Source organism: Apodemus sylvaticus, chromosome 23, assembly GCF_947179515.1.
Source record: "Apodemus sylvaticus chromosome 23, mApoSyl1.1, whole genome shotgun sequence".
NCBI lineage: Eukaryota > Metazoa > Chordata > Mammalia > Rodentia > Muridae > Apodemus > Apodemus sylvaticus.
Window position 1 is genome coordinate 55913141 of NC_067494.1, and position 24558 is coordinate 55937698.

General features: G+C 40.5%; 2 protein-coding genes and 1 long non-coding RNA gene across 5 annotated transcripts in view; 2 read left to right on the plus strand and 1 right to left on the minus strand.

Moving 5' to 3' along the window:
- LOC127674115 (zinc finger protein 54-like) overlaps positions 1 to 24558 on the plus strand; it is a 77909-nt gene that overhangs the window by 39074 nt on the left and 14277 nt on the right. The window contains exon 1 of one of the 2 annotated variants that reach the window (XM_052169981.1): positions 23339 to 23433. The exons of the other annotated variant lie outside the window; for it this stretch is intronic. The gene's annotated coding sequence lies outside the window, so the exon portion shown is untranslated. Of the gene's footprint in view, positions 1 to 23338; positions 23434 to 24558 lie in introns of those variants that run through there. 2 annotated transcript variants of the gene reach the window in all.
- LOC127674123 (zinc finger protein 54) lies at positions 856 to 13341 on the plus strand. Of its 2 annotated transcripts, none has more exons than XM_052169995.1 (4): positions 856 to 948; positions 5864 to 5955; positions 7931 to 8057; positions 11159 to 13341. In XM_052169995.1, the coding sequence occupies exons 2-4, from the start codon at positions 5947 to 5949 to the stop codon at positions 12760 to 12762; spliced, it is 1740 nt and encodes a 579-aa protein (XP_052025955.1). In that variant the 5' UTR covers positions 856 to 948; positions 5864 to 5946; the 3' UTR covers positions 12763 to 13341. The 2 variants fall into 2 exon arrangements, with proteins under 2 accessions (XP_052025955.1, XP_052025956.1); XM_052169996.1 differs by lacking the exon at positions 856 to 948 and adding an exon at positions 3032 to 3462.
- Positions 13310 to 23783, minus strand: LOC127674124 (uncharacterized). The gene is made up of 5 exons (XR_007975285.1): positions 23675 to 23783; positions 22607 to 22711; positions 20877 to 20975; positions 16022 to 17479; positions 13310 to 15590 (listed from the first exon to the last, which is right to left on the minus strand). It is a non-coding gene; the product is annotated as an uncharacterized LOC127674124 (long non-coding RNA).

Consider the following 24558-nt stretch of genomic DNA (forward strand, 5'->3'; position numbering starts at 1 on the left):
TGAAGAGTTTTGTTCTTGCCCTTTTCCTTGTGCCAGGCCTTAGGGTTGGAGGTGCTGCTGCTCAATTGGATAAACTGAATGCAATGGGTTTAATTGGGCCCCGAGGTAACAAGGGCCAGGTGGCAGCATCGAATTGCCAGGGCAAAGTGATCGTAGTTATTATAATGGACAGTATAAACAAAACAATATTTATAATGACCTCCCCCATAATGACCACAAGTCTGCATTTTGATTACTATAGTTTTTTTGTTGTGGTCTCTATAGTAGAGAGAAGTTTCTTGATAAAGGGTAAATATGTTTATTATTCTTAGTTGTTATGCTGGTTTAGTAAAGTCTGTTTTTATCTCAAAGCACTTTTGAGTCACTGAAGACAAACGCCTGAGCTAGGAAAATGGCAACACCGCCGTCTAGTGGTGAAAGCCACGCAGCTCGAGATAAATTCATTGACTTCCTGAGACATTTTTTTCCCCCAAAAATCCAAGTTCTTTAAATGTCTCTCCCCATGTCAAATTTTCAGGCTTTTGTTTTGACTTGTCATTTTTGTGTGTTGGGGATGGGACTCTGGCTTTCTGAATTTAGCCTGTTATTGTTTGGGATAAGTATGAAGTTCGCCTGCTGGGTGCAGCGTCCTATCACATCCAGTTCTGTCTACGCCGATGGCAAACTTGTGAGGATCGGTGCAGAGCCGGGAAGCTCGACAGCTGGAGCGGAGTCGGTGCAGAGCCGGGAAGCTCGACAGCCGGAGCGGAGTCGGTGCAGAGCCGGGAAGCTCGACAGCCGGAGCTGCGTGGACGGCAGCCTGAGCGGAGCGGGAGGAGGCTGTCCCGGGGGTGTGGCCACGCGCCGGAAACCGCGGTCGGAGCGGGTAGCTGGGTGTGGAGGAAGTGTGGAGTGCAGCGGGGTTAGAGGAGTGACGTGGTAGCTGGGACTGTTCTTTAGTGAGCCTGGGTAAGTTCACTGAGGAGCCGAAACCAGAGTGGCAAGGGCCTCTTCCTTGAGCCCGCGGGCGTGCACCGTGCGGCCCGGGGCGGTGCAGACCCGGGGCAGCGGACACCGCAGGGTTTTCGAGGGAAGCGAAAACTACGCTGAGCCTCAGGTGCCGCGCGGGGCATCTTGGGAGCGTCAGCTGCCCTGCGGGGGAAGCCCAGCCGGGCGGGAGGGCTGAAGCCTCCCGGGCTATAGGAGCCCGCGGCTGGGGAATGGCAGGAGTTGCACAGGCATGAGATCTTCCCTCTGCCACTCACACTGATGACAGCTCTCAAAATTCTGCTGTGCGTGTCTTACCCTTGTCCATACATTTAAGTTGAGGAATACTGATTTTTTTCATTGATTCTCTTGTCGAAATTTTCCTATAAAAGTACTCTAGTAGAGTATTTGAGTTTATCTGTTAATATTTGCAAACGTGTTTGGTTTGGTTTGGTTTGGTTGTTTTTGCTTTGTTCTTGTGATTTTGCTACGATAGAAAGGACAACGCTCCTGAAATGTACATTAGTCCACGCTAACTCCTTTGTTCTACCTGGGGACTTGGCACTCGTGGAGAGGTTTTAGATTATCAATAATGAAATCAATAATGAAAGGAACTGTAAGGATTTTTTTTTTTTTAGAGCAAGGGCATCTTTGCAGTCAAGAGCAAAAGAACTACAACAAGGTCACACCACACAACAAACATTGTGCAAGAGATGTATTGGGAATAAACAGAATGGCAGCTTCTCTGAAAGGGACGACAGACGGTAGGCTAGGCAGAGGGACGGGTGTTTATAGTGTCTTTGGAGCATGTGAAATGACGCACTGGAGAAGAGCAGTGGGCCCTGAAGATTGTTCGGTCATTGAAGCTGGAACACAGCAATCTGTTAACACTGAGTAATGGAGGGATGTTCAGGTTTTGAAGCTCTGGAGGCACAGGACTGGCGGGCCACCACTCCCACCCACCCCTACCCTCCCAGGCTTTTCTAAGACCCTAACTGCCATTTCCAGTACCTTGGGTCAGAAAGTGGCCAGGCTGCCCCCCTAGAGGGGAGAAAAAAGGCCTAGATCAAGCTACAAAATCTCCTTCATTCCAGGCCACACTAGAAAGCCCCACCCTCACCCCAACCCTATGTAAATCAGCCTCCTGCTGAGTTCTCTGGTGATTCTCTCTGAAGCAGAGGCAGTCACTCTGATGTGGTTTTCCACTTTCAAGAACTCTCTTGTGTGAGTTTTGTTTCGCAGTATTACAGATATATTGGGTCCAGACTGCCAGGATACATTTCTTTCATATGTGTAGTAACACTTGCATCTAGGAAACCTTTCCCCTCAGAGCTGCAAGGCCTCCCTTGGGTAAGCCTTTCCCCTCAGAGCTGTAACATTTGCACCAGTCTTGAGAGTTCTGGAGCAGGACCGGGGCAGGGTGATTTTTCACTGGCATGTTATCCTATAGGGATGCCTGTATATTGAATTGAATCTGAAAGTATGTTTTTAAGAATTTCACGTTAATATCTAAAAGTAAGCTTTTAAATCCACCCTTAATTTTCCATCTGAGACATATGCACTCTGTGCATAACTAAATAGAGCATTCTAATGTAAATACACCAGGGTTGGTGGCATATACCTTTTAGTTCCAGCACTGGGGAGCCTGAGTCAGGAAGATCTCAGTGAGTTGAAGGCCAGGTTGATCTATGTGATGAATTCTGGAGAGCCAAAACTACATGGTGAGACCCTGATTAAAAACCAAAAATGAAAACCCCAATAAATAAGTAAGAAGTACAAAAAGAAAAAGGGAACAGATATGTCTCCTCATGCTAGAGTCTTAATATTGCATCTTAGAGCCTAGGGAAGAATAGTATGCACGTTGAGGGTATCAGATCACAGTATTTTCACTATTAGAAAAGGCATTATAAGCTAGTTGATGCTGGCACATGCCTTTAATTTCTGCATTTTTCAGAGGTCAGTGAACCTGAGGATTCTTTTCCAACCTGGTCTACCTAGCAAATTAAGGACAGCCAAGGCTAAACAGAGAAATCCTGCCCTGGGGGGGGGGGGCAAAAAGTTATTATTTTGTAGCAGAATATCAAAAAGCATCTTTGAGTAATTGCTGACTAATCTACAGCAGAAAAAAAAGTCTACAATAGTCTCCTTGGGTCACAAAAAAGCACTCTCTCCATGGATACATACATGACCAAACTGCTATTTTCTGGTTCTTGTTTTTGTTGTGTTGAGACTTAAACTTAACTGTGGTTTTCTATCTGGCTCAGAACTTACCATGTAGACCAGGCTGGACTAGAACTCAGAGATCCACCCAACTCTGTCTCTTGAGTGCTAAGATTAAAGGTTTGCACCATCACAACTCTTCAAACTATTTTATTTCATGGTCTGTTGACGGCCTGTGGTGTGTCTGAAGACATCTTTCAGGAGGATGGGCAATGTTTGGACCCCACTCGGAGGACTTTATATAGAAACTGGATGTGCAAAATTGCATCACACTAGGTTTGTGGGTGAAAATAGTTTGTTTGCTGCCTGCCTGCCTTCCTTCTTTCCTTTTTTCTTTTTCTTTCTTTCCTTCCTTCCTTCCTTCCTTCCTTCTTTCTGCTCTGGATTCCTGACAAAATTAGTCTGCATGTGTATGACCTGTATGTGTAGAGGTTTCAAATCTCACATAGTAGTATGACATTCTCAGAGCAGAAAAGAAAAATATTATGAAATATTCTCTTAGTGTGTTTTGCTTTAGGAGGCATAAGGCTTCTGTTATTTTCAGTTCATGATAAGTTCAGAACTTCATTAGTGTGTAATATTCTCATTCCAACCATTCAGTTTCATTTCTACCCAGAAGTTTTCAAGGAGCTGTGGTTGGAAGTGAGGTTCAAGTTAGACTAACTTAAAATGCTTTCTAAATATTTTTCAGTATTCTGACGCTGAATGACATTTGGGAAATCATTGTCGAGTCTTCAATTTTGTTTCTCTTTATCTACTAAGCATAGTACTGTGCTAGGAATCCAGGTGCTTTCTGAAGAATCTCTTTCTCATGTTCAGGGCTCACTGATCATCCAGACCAGCTCACCCATGGAACAGAACAGAACATTTATATAGGGGAATTACAATAAATATATAGAGTGCTATTTGGGATTATGCTGGTTTAGTAAATTATTGGTTATAGTTTCGTCTCCAAGATGTATGACTTGAAAAGCCCTGGGGAAACTGTCTGGGTTTCTAGTACTAGGTGTGATTTCCCACTTGTTGAGGTCTTAGGAATTAGGAGCTGTTTGTTACCGCCAAGGTATGTGTGCCACTCTTGCATCCTTGCCACTGTGCTACATCTAACACAGTGCAGATCATTTTTATGGTTCATAGCTGTCATTGCTGGGTAGGACTGTTGGTTGGTTGGCTCTCTCCTTTGGAAGCTTGCATTGTTGCCTTATAGTACCATGAAAGCTAGTCACCAGGGAGGATGCTTTAATGTCAGATCTAACTTGAGACCTCTCTCTGAATCTCATGGCATCTTTAACCGTAGGGCCTCACTGTCTACTTCTGGGATAGAGCCAAGGACAACATCAATAGCCTATAATGTTTTGGAAATCTCTTGAACAGCTGTGACTAACAGTTTAAAAGGAACTATCTCATGCTTGGTATTGGTAGTTTTATTTATGGCCCTTATGGGGACTATTATCAACCCAGATGGGAATCTTTTCATTTACATACTAAATGTATGTGTATATACAGACATACTAAATGTATGTGTATATACAGACATACTAAATGTATGTGTATATACAGACATGTATTATGGCATTTTTTGTAGTTGAATTAAATTATTCCTTCTCACTTTTCAGACATCCTTATTTTACCATATTTTTTATGTTTATATTTGTTTCTTAAATCCCTTCTCCTGTTTTTCCATCTTCCCCTTAAGATACTTTTCCCTCTTATCGCCTGTCTATACTCTTCCACTGTCACTGTGGTCTACTTTTACTTTTCTGGTTACGGCAGTTACTCCAGGTTGAGAACTCTTGCATCTGACGGATTGGAGCTAGGAACTTTCTCTGAGGCAGAACATGCAATGTCTTTCTAGGTCTGGCTTAGCTCACTTAGTGTAATCATTTCTAGGTCCATCCATTTATCTCAGAATCTGAGTTCAGTTTTCATAACAGCTGTATAGTATTCATACTGTATATGTACGACATTTTCACTATCCATTTTTCAGTTGAAGGATATTTAGGTTGTCTGAATTTGTAGCTGTTGTGAATATAGCATCAATGAACATGACTGAGCACGTATCTGTAGAATAGGATGTATAGTTCTTTGAGCAAATGCCGAGTCAAACAGCTGGGTCATGTGCTAGCTTTATTTAACTTGAGGATTTGTTTATTTAATGAGGATCCTCCATGATGATTTCTAAACGGATTAGATTTTTTGCTCATAGGTTTTTTTTTTTTTATGCCTTGTGATTTTGTTTTGTGTTCTTCCTAGGTGGATTATTGGTAGAATTCTTCTTCTTTCTTTGAGAGAATTAGTAGTTTGCTTTACTTTTTATGAGTGGCTATTTTGATTTACCTTGTGGATAATTCCTCTGATACTTCTGTATACATACTTTACCTGTAACTTTCTATGTTCTGTGTACTGTGAAATCCAATTGTGTTAATTTCTTACTATCTTGAAATATACTCATATTTCCATTAATTCTGAGAGAGTATCTTCTGTATGCAGTGTATGACTGACAATGGTCTTTTCTCCACACTTTAAATGTCTTTCCATGCTTTCCTGGCTTTGGGGTCAGTGACCAGACACCAGAGAGTATTCTACTGCTTGGATCTCGTCGTGTGGTGTGACATTGTTCTTTAACAACATTCAGTATTAATTTTACTTTTCCTGGTTGACCCCCTCAATATTAAAGGGCCACTTGCCAGCTATTCATTCTTCTTCAAAGAGAAAATCAAAGAAGAGAAACAGCAAGAATTGGCAGATTCTGCAGTCAACATGTCCCAGGTCAGTGTTCATGTCCACTCTTTTTCTAACAGTGTTATCGTTTGAAACATTGCAAGCCTTTAATTTTCTGCTTTTGATAATTTTTAACCTTATCATAAAACATATTGCAAACAAACAAAATCACATACTAAAATTAACTAACCTGGAGACTATTCAACATAGTGCACTTTTATGCACTTATAGTAGTCATTGGGTAAGAAGCTCTGCAGCCTTGGATGTGATTTTATGTTTTCAATATCAAATATATCTTTATGAACTGATCCACCTCAACTAAAACAGAATTAGAACTAGAAAAGCAATTATCTTTAGATTCTTTTTCATAACTGCTGGTTAGTACTTACATTCAGTTGTACCTCAATCCCTGATATTTAAACTTTTCGTGTTTTCTTTGCTGTATGTTCTGCTGTGCTCCCATATACATTGTTTCCTTATAGATATGTTCTTGGCTAGATTCTGCATACGACCACACTTAATAGTACACATTCTAAGTCCAACCATTTTCCAGGTAATTTTGATTATATTTTTCACTTTAGTAGAATAGTATTTCATTTTATATGTATCCATTTTATTTATGCATTTGTCTGTGGACTAACAATTAGATTGATTCCAATTCTTTCCGATGGTGGATAAGGCAGCAGTATGCACAGGGTATAAATATCTCTAGAGTGGATTGAGGACTTTGCTGGATATAGCCATAGAATTGAAATAGCCAGTCATAATATGATTCCATCTCTAGATATTTGAGTCCCCAAACTGATTTTTACGATGGCTGAATTAATTTTCAAACATCAACACATACACACACACACACACACACACAGAGAGAGAGAGAGAGAGAGAGAGAGAGAGAGAGAGAGAGAGAGAGAGAGGAGGGTATCTTTTTCTCCACATTCTTTCTAACATTTGTTTTCAAATTGGTTGGCAGGCAGTCTGCTTGTGGTGAGGCACTATTTAAAAGTGGTTTTGCTTTGCATTTCCATGATAGCATTTTAGGGATTTTATACTCATTTTTCAGTATTTATTGACCATTGTGTTTTTCTCTGTTCAAAGTGTCTGTTTTTAGTTCATTTGCCCATTTACTGATTGGCAGTTTTCATTCCTTGATATTTAGTTTATGTAATTCTTAGTGAATTCTAGATATTAGCCATAATCCAGAGTGTTACTGGTACAGATTCTCTCCCATTCTGTGGGTTTCTGTGTGCCCTGCCGATGATTCCCTTTGATGGACAGAAATGTTATATTCACATCATCCATCTGTTGATACTTGGGGTTAAATCCTGTGCTGTTGGTGTCCTTTCTACTCAATAAGTCCTTGCTCATCCCAGTATCACAGGGATGGTATGGATTTTTTTTTTATCTGCTTGATAGTGTTCCAAATAATTTAAAATTAATTCTATAGATTATTTGATGCTTTTATGTTAATGTTAAAATAGCCAGTATGTAGTATTGATACACTCCCCCTTATAGTAGAACAAAGCCAAAACTGTTGCACCGTGAAGTCAATCATACATTCCGCTTTCCATATCTACCCCTTAACTGCATAATCTTGTGCATTGGATCTAGAGTTTAAACATCCCAACAGGTCATTATAGAATAGAATCATGCAAGGCCCCAGTACAGACTGGATTGATTAGTATCAGTATTCTAGGATGATCTTGAGGTTTCAAAGCACATTTCCATATCATGAGTTTTCCTTCTTAGACATGTACATTGTGATGCAAGGAGACATAAACAAAATAGTATAACAGATAAATGTGTCCAGACCTGAAATGTATGTCTTGTTTCATGGATATGCTTGTGAGATTATTGTTTAATCCTGTTTTCACAGAGTTAGAACATGTATTACGGAGTGTAACTATGTTAGAAGTCATCTGATTGAGTAACTGTCTTTAGTCATCTACATCCAAAATTTACTTATGTCTATTCAGGAAAACACTCTCATAGCACATATTCAAATTATATTTTTTTGTTTCAGGCTCTGTTGACATTCCGGGATGTGACTGTGGACTTCTCAGAGGAGGAGTGGGAGTGCTTGGACTCTGCTCAGAGGGCTTTGTACATTGATGTGATGTTGGAGAATTACAGCAACCTGGTGTCTGTCGGTGAGAACATTTTGCTTAAAGAACTCCTAACTGATACTTTTTATATCATTATAGGTCATAAACTCTCTGTTATGCTGTCTTGGAAACAACAGGAAACTAGGGAATGTTTGGTAGTATGAAAAAACTTTCTTTCCAGTTTTCATTTTAGTGGACTCATGCCCCCTTCAGTTTGGTTTCAACATGTATTCAGAAACTCAATAATGTATAATATTTGTACTGTATCTTTTTTTTATATTTCCTTTTATTGAAAACAGATTCTTTTTTTTATTCGATATATTTTTTATTAACATTTTAAATGATTTCCCGCCTTCTGGCCCCCCTACTCCCCAAAAGTCACATAAGCCCCCTTCCCTCCCCCTGTCCTCCCACCCACCCCTTCCCACTTCCCTGTTCTGGTTTTACCTTATATTGCTACACTAAGTCTTTCCAGAACCAGGGGCCACTCCTCCGTTCTTCTTGTACCTCATTTGATGTGTGGATTATGTTTTGGGTATTCCAGTTTTCTAGGTTAATAACCACTTATTAGTGAGTGCATACCATGATTAATCTTTTGATACTGGGTTACCTCACTTAGTATGATGTTCTCCAGCTCCATCCATTTGCCTAAGAATTTCATTAATTCATTATTTCTAATGGCTGAATAGTAGTCCTTTGAGTATATTACACACCTGCTGTCTCCTGAGTTTTTAATCTTAGCCATTCTGACTGGTGTAAGGTGAAATCTCAGGGTTATGAAAACAGATTCTTATACAATATATCCTGATTAGAGTTTTCCCTCCCTTTACTACTCACTGTTTCTCCTGCACTCCCCTCCCCTCAATATCCACTCACTTTCTGTCTCTCATTAGAAAAGAACACAGTTTTAAGAGATAACAACCAAGACTAACAAAATAACATACAATAATGTAAAGCAAAATCCATCACATTGAAGTAAGACAAAGTAACCCAACAGAAGTAAAGGATTCCTAAGAACAGGCAAGGGAATCAGAGAACCATTCATCCTCACACTCAAGAGTCATATAATACTAAGCTGAAAGCTATAGTGTATATGCAGAGGACTAGGTGCATACCCATGTAGGCCCTGTGCCTTCTACTTTAGTCCCTGTGAGTTCATTTGCACTTGCCTAATTCATTCAGAGGGTCTTGTCCTGGTGTCCTCCATCTCACCTGGCTCTTAAACTCTCTGCCTCATTTTCATGGTACCCTGAGCAGAGGGGAGGAATTTGATAGAGCCCTCCATGTAGAGTTTCTCTCCTTCTGATGTCTAACTTTGGGCTTCTGCATCTCTTCCCATCTGCATCTCATGATGACTGACTAAGGCACTGATCTATGAGTACTGCAGAATAGAATTAAGAGTTACTTTGTTCAGACTTCCATATCTCATTTTACACAAGTAGTGCTTGGTTTTATTTTAGGTTTCTGGGATGTCTAGGCTCTGGTCCTTGGTTATGCAAGCAGTTTGAATATGACTTTCATCTTGTGGAATGAGCCAAGTCAGATCAGATATTGGTTGGCTACTCCCACAATTTCTGTTCCATCATTCCTGTGCATGTCTTGTGGGCAGGACAGATTATAGGTCACAGGTTTTGTAGATGATTGCAGCCACATCTTAAAGCTCCCTATCATTATTGCATTCGAAATATTTTTAATTGTGAGAGAAACTCAAGATGTGTAATAAGAAATTTCTCCCTAATTATTCTGAACATTTGATTGGACATAGCATTTGGAAAACCATTCCTAGATTTCTCTATTTTGTCTTCTCTTCATACACTGAACACAGTACTGTGTTAGACGTTTGTGTTCTTTCTAAGAGTTCTTGCATGGGTCATGGGCTACCTACCTCCCAGAACACATTGATTATTATATTCAAGGCAGTAGATCTGGTCACCTTTCTGAGCAAATGAGTGTACCCTGAAATGTGGAGAAGATATGGTTAGCTATAATCAGGGTGGACAAAAGAATGAGCAGGGCAACAGTGATGGCTTCAAGTGAAAGAGACAGAAAGAGCTGAAACTGTTTTTTCTATATGCAGTTCCAAATTGAAAGACTTTCCCAATCATTTAATTTACAGTGCATCCTGCCTGTTGTAACAGTTAGAAGACATTGTGCTTTAGTGCACCTGAATTGTGATGACATAATGCTGGTATAAAATGCAATTTTATTTAACTATGCTGACATCAGATTAGAATAATTTTATAAATTAAAAGTCTAATGTGAGTCCATGAAGTAGCATTATTCTGTAATTGCCTTCCTTATATGTAGCTATTCATTCATATTACATCCTTCATTTTCTTCTCAATGGATGATACACAGACACCCTTCTGGAAGATGATCTCAGGAGTCAGTGTAGAAAGTTGACTTAAGAACAACTATATAAGGAAAGTTAAGAAACACAGCAGTGGATTTTCCAGGGTGAGGTAGATAGCCAATAGTTGTCCTCTACTCTCTCAGAGCTGAAGGGGAGGGGAAATGGGGGGAGGGACTGTGGGAAGGAGAGATGGAAGTAGACACAACAATTAAGATATAAAGTAAGTATGCCTCCCAAGTGCTGGGATTAAAGGCATGGGCTACCACTGACTGGCAGATCTAGAGCCTGTTATACATGGCAGAATTGCATCAATTACTTTTGAAGAATCAATCTCTCTCTCCATCTCCATCTCCCTCTCCTTCCTCACTTTTCTCTTAGAAAATAAAAAAAGCCCTTGATGCTTTTAACTAAGATGCTTTTAATATTACAATAAATTGGGTTTCCTGAACAGGAATCTTTATTTGTTGTACATTAATTTACACAAGTGTTATGAACTGGAATTGCATTAAACTCTTCATCACTTTCTGAGAAAAAAATTTAACACATATATTCTAAATATAATCTGTCACTGAACCCCATCCCAAAGCTACATACTGATTTATCAGTTATTTGTTTTATCTGCCTTGAAGACTGTTACTCTTTTTTTCTGAGAATCTATACAATTAGAGTGAAAGAAAAATGTCAACTTCCATGAGCTCTGTGCCAAGTATTTCTTCTAATAGAAAACATAGGAAGACAGTCATTGTTTAAATTTGGAGCAAGCCCTATTAATCTGAATTGTACTCATTTTCAGAGAACTACTGCATACGTGATACTGTCTGTCAACATTTAAAGACTAAACAGAAGTCTTGTCTGTGTAATGACCTTGGTGAAATGCTTCATGGTCCTTCCCATGGTGCACTTTATAAAAGAAGTGACACTACAGAAACATCTAATAGCTACAGATGCTGTAAGGACAGGACTGCCTCTATTGCCTCAACAAACCCAGATCGACATAAAAGGATACACACTGGAGAAGAACCATGCAAATCTCAAGACTATGAGAAATCTCTAAATCTGTGTTCCAACATTACTCAAGATCAGAGACTCTACAGTAAAGAGAAAGTGCACAGACAGGAAAAATGTGATTATTTCAGCTCTACAAACAGTCTCATGCAACAAACAAACTCCACTGGAGAGAATCCACAGCAGTGTGGGAAATATGGGAAATGTTTCAGTACTGCCTCAAGCCTCAGTGTACAGCAGAGAATTGATACTGGAAACAAACCCTACAAGTGCAATATCTGTGACAAATCCTTTACTCATTGCTCAAGTCTTAAAACACATCGACAAGCACATCAAAGACTTCGTGCTGGGACAAAACCATACAAATGCAATGACTGTGGAAAGTCATTTTCTTATTTGTCTACACTGAAAAGCCATCAGAAAAGGCATACAGGAGAGAAGAGATACAAATGTAAGGAATGTGGCAAATCCTATGCCTATCGTACTGGTTTGAAGAGACATCAGAAAATCCATACTACAAAGGAATGTTATAGTTGTCAACACTGTGGCAAGGTCTTTCATCAGCTCTCACACTTTAAAAGCCATTTCACACTCCATACTGGAGAGAAGCCTTACAAATGCAATGAGTGTCATAGATCCTTTCCCCACTATGTATTCTTTAGAAGGCATAAGAAAAATCATTCTTTACAGAAATCACACAAATGCAAAGAATGTGGTAAGTCCTTTTTTATATTGTCACATCTTAAAACTCATTACAGAATCCATACTGGTGAGAAGCCTTACAAATGTACAGAATGTGACAAATCCTTTACCCAGTACTCACATCTTCGAAGGCATCAAAGAATTTATACTGGAAAGAAACTTTACAGATGTGAGGTATGTGACAAACGGTTTACTGTGTCCTCAAGTCTCAGCAGACATCAGAAAGTCCATACTGAAGTAAAAACTTACAATTGCAAGGACTGTGACATAGTCTTTACCCACTACTCAAGTCTTAGAAGACATCAGAAGGTTCATACTGGTGAAAGACATTTTACATGTAAACAGTGTGGCAAATCTTTTACTAGGGGCTCAACTCTTAGAGCACATCAGAGAATTCATACTGGAGAGAAACCTTACAAATGTAGTAAATGTGACAAATCCTTTACCCAGGCCTCACAACTTAGAACACATCAGAGAGTTCATACTGGAGAGAGACCTTATGTATGTAAGGAATGTGGCAAATCACTTACTACATGTGCAATTCTTAGAGCACATCAGAAAATTCATACTGGAGAGAAACCTTACAAATGTATGGAATGTGACAAATCCTATATCCAGTACTCACATCTTAAAAGGCATCAGAAAGTTCATACTGGAGAGAAACATAAAATTGTAAATAATGTGGCATAGCATTCATCCAGAAATATATGCATTAGAAACATGGGAAAGCTTTTAATAAAGTTTTAAATCTTAGAATGTATCACAAAGTTTGTCAAAATAAAAATTTCCAAATGTAATTATGTGAAAACCTTTTTGTTTTCTTTTGTGTGTGTGTGCACTTTGCTGCTTGTATCTCTGTGCACTACATGTATACCTGGTGCCTCTGGGGGCCAGATCCCTGAAACTGGTGTTAAAGACAGTTGGGTGCTGTTATGTGTATTTTGGAAATTGGACCCCAATACACTGTAAGAACAGATGCTGCTTTTAACCTCTAGATGGTGTTTTTATCCTAGTCCCTGGGAAAAGCTGTAATAAAAATATTTGTCTTGTTCAACATCCAAAAATTCATAATTCTAGGCAAGGCTATGCACTCAGTGGACAGAGGCAAAAATTATCTCTGTTAATCAGAGGCCATCCTGATATACTTAGTTCCAGGACATCCAGAACTACATATACCTATAACAATGAGCTTTTATACCCAGGCTGTTTGTTCCTAGGTTGAAATGACTCCTAGACTTAACTATCTATAAATAAAGGCCTAGACCATAAGCTTTGGTTTGTTTCTTGACTAGTTCTGAAATTATATAACCTGTTTATTATATTCCTTGTGTGCTGCATGGCTGTTGACCTCTCATCTTCATATCTCTGTCTTCTTATCGTCCAGGGTGAATCTTTCACACTTGTGACTTCCTCCCCAGAGTTCCAGTCTCACAATCTGAGTTCCTTCTAGACTTTTTATTTTTCAAAACCTACTTTAGTAAGGGTTCTTAAACACTTTAAGCTCCAGCCCACTATCCACCGTAGGTAGTGGAAAGGAAAGGTTAATAGGGCAAAGGCGTTGTGGGCCTGTTTAGAAATAGTTCTTTGGGGTTATTCTAATTTTTATTGTCATGATAGCAGCAGTTCAGTTCACACAAATCAGCAGCAGTAACTCCGTTTTTTGCAAACACCGTTCATGAGTCAGTACAGTAACACAGTTCAATCCAGAAGAAACACAAGGCTCCGCCAATCAGCCCCTGAGACCACAGAAGTGGCAAGAAGCCACCAGAATACCACCAGAAGATCTTTGGTGCATTTTTGTCTACAAAGTCTCAACAAACGATGATCAATGAAAAAGGCAAGGCAAATAAATGCCCCAGTGTCATCTACTGTTGGGTTATATTTATATCTTTCCAACTACCAAGCATCAGCTTTAGCAAAATATTATATGCCCCTTTCCCAGGCAACTTCCAGAAAAATACTACATATCTATTTCGAGCAAACCATATTCCCACTGATGTCTGCCTTAGCAAAACATCCTCTCATAAGACACTTTCCACACAACTGAACCTCCAAAGAAACCAGAAATCTCCACCTCAGCTTCCATCTTTTATTTCCTGCCTATTGCTAGTAAGCCATCAGCTTGTTACTGAGGTTCTGAATTCATGGCAGTACACAGGAGATTCTCTCTACATATAACTTGCCTCAAAATCATAAAAAGGACAAAATATAATAGCACTGTCCCTCCTTTGTACTTGACTATGCTTACTCCCTGGTAACTGCTTGTTTGTTGACCTAAGGTTGACTTTACTTAGCCCTTGAAAGGTGTGTTCTAGGGCTGAGCCACACGACAAGTATTTGTTTCCAATAAACAGAAAGCTGTTAGATTAAAGGTATGTGTTAACGCAGAGCCACAGAAAAGCATGGCAAGGCTTTTCTAGTTTACAATCTTAGGGTTCATGATGTGATCATATACCCAGCAACAATGGAAAGTCCTTGGGTTTCATGCCCAGGAGTGATTACTGATCAGATGTCTTTGACGTATAACCCTTTAATTTTGTAGGAAGCTTCTTAAAACATAGGGTGTTAAAAGACAGAGAAATGAACTAGATGCCTTATAGCTGCAAGGTGGAGCGGGGAAGGAAATAGTCTACCCTATAACTTACCTCCCAAAGCTCAGAAATAGACAATTTAATAGCTTCAGGAAGTCCCAGAAACTGGCAAGATACACTAGTATCTTTCTGCCACAACCATATATAATAGGTAAGGAATTCTAAGACTGTCAGACAAAATGAATTGCACAGAAGATCACCATGAAGCTGACACCAGTCAATCTGCTTGAACCGTGTAAGGCAAGACAAGTTTCCCGGAGAAGCCAGTGAGTGGCTTGAAAGACACACTTCTCTGTAACTCTAGTTTTTGAATATCTATTTTTAATGATGGTTCTTAAACACTTTGATCTCTCTTCTAGCCTACCACCCACCAGAGGTAGTGGAAAGGAAGCCATATGGGTGAAGTGGTGCTGTTTAGAAATGGTTCTTTGGAGCGAATCCCATCTGTGTTGTTAAGAAATCAGTAGTTCAGGTCAGCCGCTCCATCCCCAAGCAAACACTTCACAGATATACCAGTAGTCCAGTTTGTTTGAGTTCGAAGAGCAAACATAAATCAGCAGTGGTGGCACAACCTAGCAGGAACAGCCAGGCCTCAGTCAAATCAGCATGGGTCAGCAGGTGAGACCAGGGACTGTTAACAGGATTGCCAGGAAAGTTCTTGGCTGTGCCTCTTTCAGGAAAGCAAAGGTCAGTGAACTCTCGACACCAACAAGCGTTGCACAGCTACGTCTACAGGCAAGCCCAGACAAACCTCAATCACTGTCCATTGAGACCATACTCCCTCAAAATATGTGTCCTCCATGGGTCTTTACTGACCATGTGTCTTGCCTAAGCCCGTGAGTCTTAGCAAACTCCACATGAGTCTGTCTTAGCTGACATCACTCTTTTTGTTCATGGCCATCCATTGTTGGTGTAGGTGGACGCAACCTGTAAGTCATCCCAACAGAAATATTTATACATATATGTACATGTACACAGAGATTCATTCTAAAAGTTCTGTTACTCAGAAGAACCCTGACATATACTAGGAGACACAGTCTCACACCAAACTTCATAATCTACTGGCTCTTACAATCTTTATATCCCCCCTCTTAAAATATGTACTTGAGCCTTAGATGCAGGAGTTTTTTTGTTTTTTGTTTTTTTAAATTGGAAACCAAACTTTACTGTGATAGCCAATTCATTTTAGAGTGTGTGCACTTGTGCATGTGTGCATTTATTTTTTTGAACTTTTTTATTCGATATATTTTTTATTTACATTTCAAATGATTTCCCCTTTTCTGGTCCCCCCCCACTCCCAAAAGTCACATAAGCCCCCTTACCTCCCCCTGTTCTCCCACCCACCCCTTCCCACTTACCTGTTCTGATTTTGCTCTATACTGCTACACTGAGTCTTTCCAGAACCAGGGACCACTCCTCCGTTCTTCTTGTACCTCATTTGATGTGTGGATTATGTTTTGGGTATTCCAGTTTTCCAGGCTAATATCCACTTATTAGTGAGTGCATACCATGATTCATCTTTTGAGACTGGGTTACCTCACTTAGTATGATGTTCTCCAGCTCCATCCATTTGCCTAAGAATTCCATGAATTCATTGTTTCTAATGGCTGAATAGTACTCCATTGTGTATATATACCACATTTTTTGCATCCACTCTTCTGTTGAGGGATACCTAGGTTCTTTCCAGCTTCTGGCTATTATAAATAGGGCTGCTATGAACATAGTGGAGCATGTATCCTTATTACATGCTGGGGAATCCTCTGGGTATATGCCCAGGAGTGTTATAGCAGGATCTTCTGGAAGTGAGGTGCCCAGTTTTCAGAGGAACCACCAGACTGATTTCCAGAGTGGTTGTACCAATTTGCAACCCCACCGGCAATGGAGGAGTATTCCTCTTTCTCCACATCCTTGCCAACACATGCAATCTCCTGAGTTTTTTAATCTTAGCCAATCTGACTGGTGTAAGGTGAAATCTCAGGGTTGTTTTGATTTGCATATTTCCCTGATGACTAATGAAGTTGAGCATTTTTAAAGATGTTTCTCCGCCATCCGAAGTTCTTCAGGTGAGAATTCTTTGTTTAACTCTGTATCCCATTTTTTAATAGGGTTATTTGGTTTTCTGGGGTCTAACTTCTTGAGTTCTTTGTATATATTGGATATTAGGCCTCTATCTGATGTAGGGTTGGTGAAGATCTTTTCCCAATTTGTTGGTTGCTGATTTGTCCTTTTGATGGTGTCCTTTGCCTTACAGAAACTTTGTAATTTTATGAGGTCCCATTTGTCAATTCTTGATCTTAGAGCATACGCTATTGGTGTTCTGTTCAGGAACTTTTCACCGTACCACTGTCCTCAAGAGTCTTCCCCAGTTTCTTTTCTATTAACTTCAGAGTGTCTGGCTTTATGTGGAGGTCCTTGATCCATTTGGAGTTGAGCTTAGTACAAGGAGACAAGGATGGATCAATTCGAATTCTTCTGCATGCTGACCTCCCAGTTGAACCAGCACCATTTGTTGAAAAGGCTATCTTTTTTCCATTGGATGTTTTCAGCCCCTTTGTCGAGGATCAAGTGGCCATAGGTGTGTGGGTTCATTTCTGGATCTTCAATCCTGTTCCATTGATCCTCCTGCCTGTCACTGTACCAATACCATGCAGTTTTTAACACTATTGCTCGGTAGTATGATGCAGGAGTTTTGAATGAGAGTATCCACTGTGCCTGTTCTCCCAAACTCTGCATGTTGATTAGGTGTGTTTTTTTTTTCACTGTAGACTCTGACTGTTGAAAACAGAAGTTTCCTTGGTGAAGAGTAGAGACTAAGTCTGTGGGTACAAGGAAAATGTTTAGATATTTATTAGGGGTTATCCTGCTTTAGTAAAGTGTTAGTTGTTGTTTCTTCTCCAAGATTCAAAACTTCACTAGCACTGAGGAAGTAACTAGATTTTTCAGGACAAGTCGTTGTTTTCCATTTGTTAAAAGTGTCTTAAATCCAACTAGAGAGCCTGTTAGTTACCACCAAAGTGAGCTTGCCACTGTTATGTTTCTAGAGTTGTCACTCAAACCATACAAATACTGATCTCAATTAAGCAAGAATAGTTTATTGAATGCACACCTTGATACTAAACAGTCAGGACCACTGAAAGGACCCAGAAGCCCAATTTTGGTACTAGTCTGCTCTCAGAGAAGGCTTTTTTATAGGAAAAAAAGAAGCAAGTTCAAAAGTTTAAAGGCCAAGGAGTGGAGTAGTTGGCTTACTAGGTAAAATATTATCAGTGAACCTGTAAGCTGATTGATCCTGAGTAAGTAAGGTAGTGGTGGCTGGGCGGTGTACAGGGGAATCTCATAACATTGAGATAACACAGTATGAGTATTATTACATTTTGGCTTATTAGTAGCAGTCTTCAGTGTCAGCCAGAAAACCACAGTGAGCTCATACACAGGTGCAGGAAGGGCTGCCCAGTGGTCAGCTCTGACTCAAGTCATTGTAGGCATACAGTTCATATTGACCTTTGATTTGATGGGTCCTACGTAAAGCTTTGTGGAATTAAGATTGGCAAACATACAGACCAAAACAGAACATATAGGACAAAACAGGGTCTGTGGTCAGTATGTCCTTGAGCCAAGTCACTTCTCTGGATCAGTTACTGGTAGGCATGTTATAGCAACAATACAAAGTAGCTAGCAGACAGGGAACAAAATGGATACAGCTATTGGGGGTGGGGAATACTAAATTTGACAAATCTTTTACCTAGTGCTGAAGTTGCTGTTATAAAAGCAAATTCATCGTGAGAGAAAACACAAAAAAAGTACTCCAAGTCTCATCTTCCATTCAACTTTGAAACTGTCCTATTATACTCATACCATACAAATAGTAAGATGCTAAGAAACTAAATGAGATAGACGAGCTGTTTGTGTGACATCACGGCCATGCCCACACAGAACTAAAAAGTCACAAAGGGTTCTGGGCTTGGCAGCACAGGCCTTTAATCCCAGCAGTCTAGAGGCAGAAACAGGTGAAGCTCTGAGTTTAAGGTCAACATGGTCCACAGTGACCTAAGACAGCCAGGGCTACACACACACACACACACACACACACACACACACACACACACACACAAAACCCCATCTAAAAGAAAAACCAATAAAGAAGGAAGAAATCTCTGAGGGCATGCAGAAATTCATGTTGAACTACTTAGAAATACTGGGACGTATCACTCTATAAATAAAATGATACACCTGCCATTCACCACCAGCCTGCACTTGAGAAGGTGAATGAGCTTGGGGAAGCCATCAACAATGATGAAGTGGCAATTGCTCCAATCTTACACAGAGACTTGTTCTTATACTTTCTAAACACTAATGGATCTTTCTGCATTACCCACGTGCTGCTGCAGGAAGAGGCTACTTTGCCCCAGCTGGAGAGTAGTACAAACTGACCATTATAAACATGAATGTTTAGATGACATATTAACAGCATAGTCATTATCAAAACTTCATTAAGTTCTGCCCTTGGACTTATAATTCCAAGACTTGGGTTTTTGCCATGGAATGAATTCATCTCTATAGCACAGACTTCAAATTCAGTCAAGAGACAGCTCACTTCTACTCATAAACAGTCACACCAGTATTGCACCAGTACACACATCTTGCCTAGTAGCTTGGTATTGTAGGATATAAGGTTCAAAATTGTTCTCTATCTTGCAATCAAACTTTTGGGTATCGTTAGTGACATCATGTACATATGGGGACCTAGCAGGACCACTGGCATAGCCTTTTTTAAAAATGCCTCTGAAGCCTCCCTGACTAGCAATCTTAGGCAGGTAAGTACAGAGAGTTCCGCTTGATAGTCCTGGTGCCTGGGAGCAGCATTACTTACCCACATGGATAACCCACTGTTCAAAGGTTTATCTATTATATTTCCTTTAACTTGTAAGCTAGTTGGATTTCATAAAACTTCATCTGTGCTTTTGGTATGCCATCTACTTTTGTCCTACCCTATCCTCAGTTTCACATTTAACACATGTGATCAAATGTTCTATTATTTTATATCACATGTTCCACTTTCTTTTCATTATATATGTATATAAATAGACACACACACACACACACACACACATCTTTAACTTCATTTGAAAACTGATAGGGGCCCCATGGGACATCACATTTCGTTTGATTTTTCCGCAGCCCCTGCTCCTCTCCAATACTCTACTTCATACTTGAACCATTCTGCCTACAGTATTCCCACTATCTAACTTCATATCACTTATATTCTACTGTCCATCCTTTCTTCCTGAATCTCCCACTGATGGTCCATTTCTAGCTGCATAACTTCTACATGCAGTCTTACTCTGACAAACAAAAATGTTGAAGCTAAGACACACATGTGAGAGGAAGCGTGCTGATTGTTGGGGACTAGTTAGCATCAGTCACCATATTATCCAGTTGTTCATATTTACATCCTCATTTTTACACTCCCATTTTTATTTACAACTGAGTACTATACAATGCTCTACAGATATATACCACATTTCCATTTACACATGTGTCAGCTGATGGATATCTGAGCTGATCCCATCATCTAGACACTAAATAAAGCAGCAATGAGCTTGATGGGCAAGTGCTCATTGATAGGATGGAAAGTCCTTGGATTTCATGCCCAGGAGCAGTTAGTGTGCACCAGAGTTCTCTGAGACTTCAGGAAACTAATTGGATGCCTTAGGGCAGGTGGATGGAGGGCACATGAACTGTCCATCCTTTAGAGAATGTCCTAAAGCTCAGAAATAGACAACTTAGTACCCTCAAGAAGTCTGAAAAACTGGCAAGATTCACTCGTGACCTCCTGCCTCAAGCACACATAATCAGGAAGAACATCTGACATTGTTAGAGAAGGTGAGCTGCACAGATGGCGCTGAAACCAGCCTCGAAGCAGACACCAGCCAAGCTGCCTAAACCTGATAAAACAGGACAAGCTTCCTGGAGGAGTTGGTGGGTGACTAAGACAATTCCTACCTCAGGGGAGATGGCTGTGCTGTGATCCCCAGCTTCATTAGATAACACCCTCAGACCTTCGTGCTTCTGTCAGAAGCCATTCACCCACACTTAAAGTCCCCCAAGTAAATCTCACGGATGAACTTTAGATATCATCCGGTGACTAAGAGTACTGTTTGCTCTTTCAGAAGAGTCACTTTGCATTCCCAGAACCCTCAAATAGGCACTCACTATGTAGTCTCCATTCCATGGGATCCAATTCCCTCTTCTGGCCTCTGCAAGCATTTGGGACACACATAGCTTACACACATTCGTGTACACACAATATCCCTGAAAAAGAAACCACATTGCTTCACCAAATTGGACTCTGTTGGTTCCCACATGATTTGTCGCTGGTTATCTATGTGGGACAAGTAGGTATTTGTCCTTGTTTCCACAGGAATAGTGTCACATATCAATGTTGTAATTGGGTCACACAGAAGTTTCCTTTCTTTCATTTATTCATTTTTTAGGGGTGAACATCTAGAATGATTTCAAAAGTTGATTCTCTAGTTTTTGATCTCACAGCAGTGTGTGATCTCCTTTTTCCAAATTTATAACCAACATTAGCTATCATTTCTATTCCTGATAATTGACACTATAGCTAGTAGCATAGAAGCTTAATGAGACCTAGTCTGAACTTTCCTGAGAGGGGTCTAACTCTTGTCTGTTTGGTTTGGCTTTAGTGTGGCTTTGTTGTGTGTTTGGATTTTTTTTGCTTTGGTTTTACATTTTACATTTTGCATTTATCCTATCATTAGAATATTTGATGTCTACCTTTCCTCCTGCCAAATCCTCCTGCTCTCTTTCAAATTCATGGCTTGTTTCTCCTTAATTGTTATTGCACACGTAAATGTCTGTAGTGGAATTCTAGTAGAATCACTGCATCTGTGGTAAATACCAGAATGAACAGTTGTTTTCTAGCAATACTTAGATCTTGAATGGTACTTCTGGTTTGCTTTACTTTGTGACAGGGTCTATCTGTGTATCTGTGTATCAACCTATTTTTAAAAGTGAGTAACAGTTGGCTCTTATGTCTACTGATAATAAAGACTTCTATTACACTAAATTGGAAGATCTAATTGAAATAGGTGAGATTTCAAGTACATATAACTTATCAAATGTAAACAACATGAAATAAATAATATTAACAAGACTACACATAGCAATGTGACTGAAACAATTATAAAATCCCACCATTTTACAAAATTATTTTATTTATTTACATTCCAGCCATCACTTCTAGCCCCATGCCCTTCATGGTCTCCCCTCCCACAGTTCCTCATCCCACTTCTCCCCCCGCCCTTGCCTCCGAGATGGTCCTTTCCCCAACCAGACCTCCCCCTCCCCTGAGGCCAGACCAAGCAATCCTCTGCTATCATGTGCTGGGTGTCTCGGGCCAGCCCATGTATGCTGCCTGGTTGGTAGCTAATCTCTGAGAGCTCCCTTTGGTCCTGGTTAGTCGAGACTTCTGGTCTTCCTATGGGTTTGCCCTCACTAACTGCTTCTTCAGTCCTTCCTCTAATTCAACCATAGGGCCCTCTTGCCCCAACTTCAGTCCAGTGGCTGGGTGTAAGTATCTGTGCCTCTCTCAGTCAGCTACTGGTGGAGCCTCTCAGAGGACAGCCATGCTAGGCTCCTGTCGTCAGTCTCTTCTCCAGTTCTGTCCCTGCATTCCTTTTATATAGAGACAGTTCTGGGTCAGAAATTTTGACTGTAGGTTAGTCAGCCTGTCCCTCCACCTCTATATACTGGAGGTAAACTCTTTGAGTTCCCTCTATACACTGTTGCTTATAAAATGTCATCTTTAAAACAACCTAATGGCAAGACTGACAGGATTTTATTTCAAATAACCACTGTCAAAGTGACTTAACATTTACTACTTCTTGATACAAAAGAGCAAGAGTTCCAGACTTTATTACCTGATACTAAACTGGATTCTGAACCAGGCTTAGTGGACCAGCCCATCAATCCTAGCATGTCAGAGACAGAGTAGCCTGATCTCTGTGAGTTCAAGGCCAACCTGTCTGGGAAAAGCAAACACAAAAAACAAAGACAAACAAACAAATAAAAATGTAACAAATAGAAGCACCCCACCCCATACTGATACAACTAAAAAGAAATTATAGACTAATGTGGCAATTTGAAAACAATTTTGAGAGGCTGGGGAGATGGCTCAGCAGTTAAGAGCACTGTGTGCCCTTCCAGAGGTCCTGAGTTCAAATCCCAGCAACCACATCATGGCTCACAACCATCTGTAATGGGATCCAATGCCCTCTTCTGGTGTGCAGATGCACATGTAAAAGAAATAAATCTTTTTTTTTTTTAATGTTTTTTGAGCTGGGCATGGTAGCACACTTGGTTAATAATTATGTTACACAGAGAAAACCTTTCTCAAATGAACGAGTGAATGAATGAATGTCCCCAAGTTTTCTACTATTAGCTATTTCACACTTGCATATTACATTTGTGTGCCCACATCAAATATTGCCCAATATTTTTGGTATACTTTTGGTATAAAGAATATATTCCACTCTTAAACCTTTGCTCTTCTGGTTTATAATTCCAACCACCCTCTCGATTGTGTTCATCTCTATTCATATTGTCAAGGACCCACTGAGAGGAACCAGAGCCATTGTGAGTCTGTGGACTCGGGAGCTCAGTCCTGACCCTGATGTGCTCAGCAGAGGACAACAACTAAAGGCAGCGATTCTTCTCCTGGAATCTCTCCACAGTCAGCATCTGAGAGGTAAAGTGAGCCGTTCCCTTTCCTAGACTGACTGCGGTCTTCTGTGAGGCCAGTGCAGGCGAGGATAGTTGCTGCTGGTTACTGATTACAGTTGTATGGAGTCTAGAGAATGGTGTGTCCTAGCCCTTCCCCTCTTTCCCTCCTTATTTCCTAACCACCTCTTCTTCTTTGGTGTTACCAGGGTTAGAGATGGGATGGAGTAACTGACTTTATTAGGACTAGAACCATGTACTTTACTTACTTTTTGCATCTGTGAGAGTCAAGGTCTCTGCATTCAACACTCCAGAAAGGAAGGAAGGAAGGAAGGAAGGAAGGAAGGAAGGAAGGAAGGAAGGAAGGAAGGAAGGAAAGGAAAGGAAGGGAGGGGAGGGGAGGGAATGGAGGGGAAGGGAAGGGAAGGGAAGGGAAGGGAAGGGAAGGGAAGGGAAGGAAAGGAAAGGAAAGGAAAGGAAAGGAAAGGAAAGGAAAGGAAAGGAAAGGGAGAAGGAAAGAAGGGAAGGAGAGAGGAAGGAGGGAAGGAGAGGAAAGAAGGGAAGGAGGGAGGGAGGAAGGAAGGAAAGGAAAGGAAAGGAGGAAAGGAAGAAGGAAAGAAGGGAAGGAGAGAGGAAAGAAGGAAGGGAAGGAGGGAAGAAGGGAGGAAGGGAAGGAAGAAGAAAGGGAAGGAGAGAGGAAGGAGGGAAGGAGAGGAAAGAAGGAAGGGAAGGAGGGAAGAAGGAAGGAAGGGAAGGAGAGAGGAACGAGGGAAGGAGAGAGGAAGGAGAGAAGGAGAGAGGAAGGAGGGAAGGAGAGGAAAGAAGGAAGGGAAGGGGGGAGGAAGGAATTGGTTTTTCTTTGAGTCACAGAAGACTAGCTCCTTTCTGAGTTAGTAAAATAAGACCGCCATCTAGTGGTACCAGCAGTACAGCGCGGGATGGGTCCAGTCCAGGTCGGATAACAAAGGGCCACAGAGTTCTTGAGACACCTATTTCTTTCCAAAATCCAAGTTCTTTGTGTCTCTTAATCTTACATGTAGACATTTATGATTTGATTTTCTTTCTTTTAAAATCAAAGTTCTTTAAATGTTTCAGTCCAAGTCGAAATTTTAGGATTTACTTTTGACTTCTCATGTTTGTGTTTTGGGGATGG

What these genes read in the sequence shown, in the direction of transcription:
- LOC127674123 (XM_052169995.1), top strand. An exon ending in CAGCAACCTGGTGTCTGTCG is followed by an intron (nt 8,058 to 11,158) that starts GTGAGAACATTT and finishes ACTCATTTTCAG; the next exon opens with AGAACTACTGCATACGTGAT.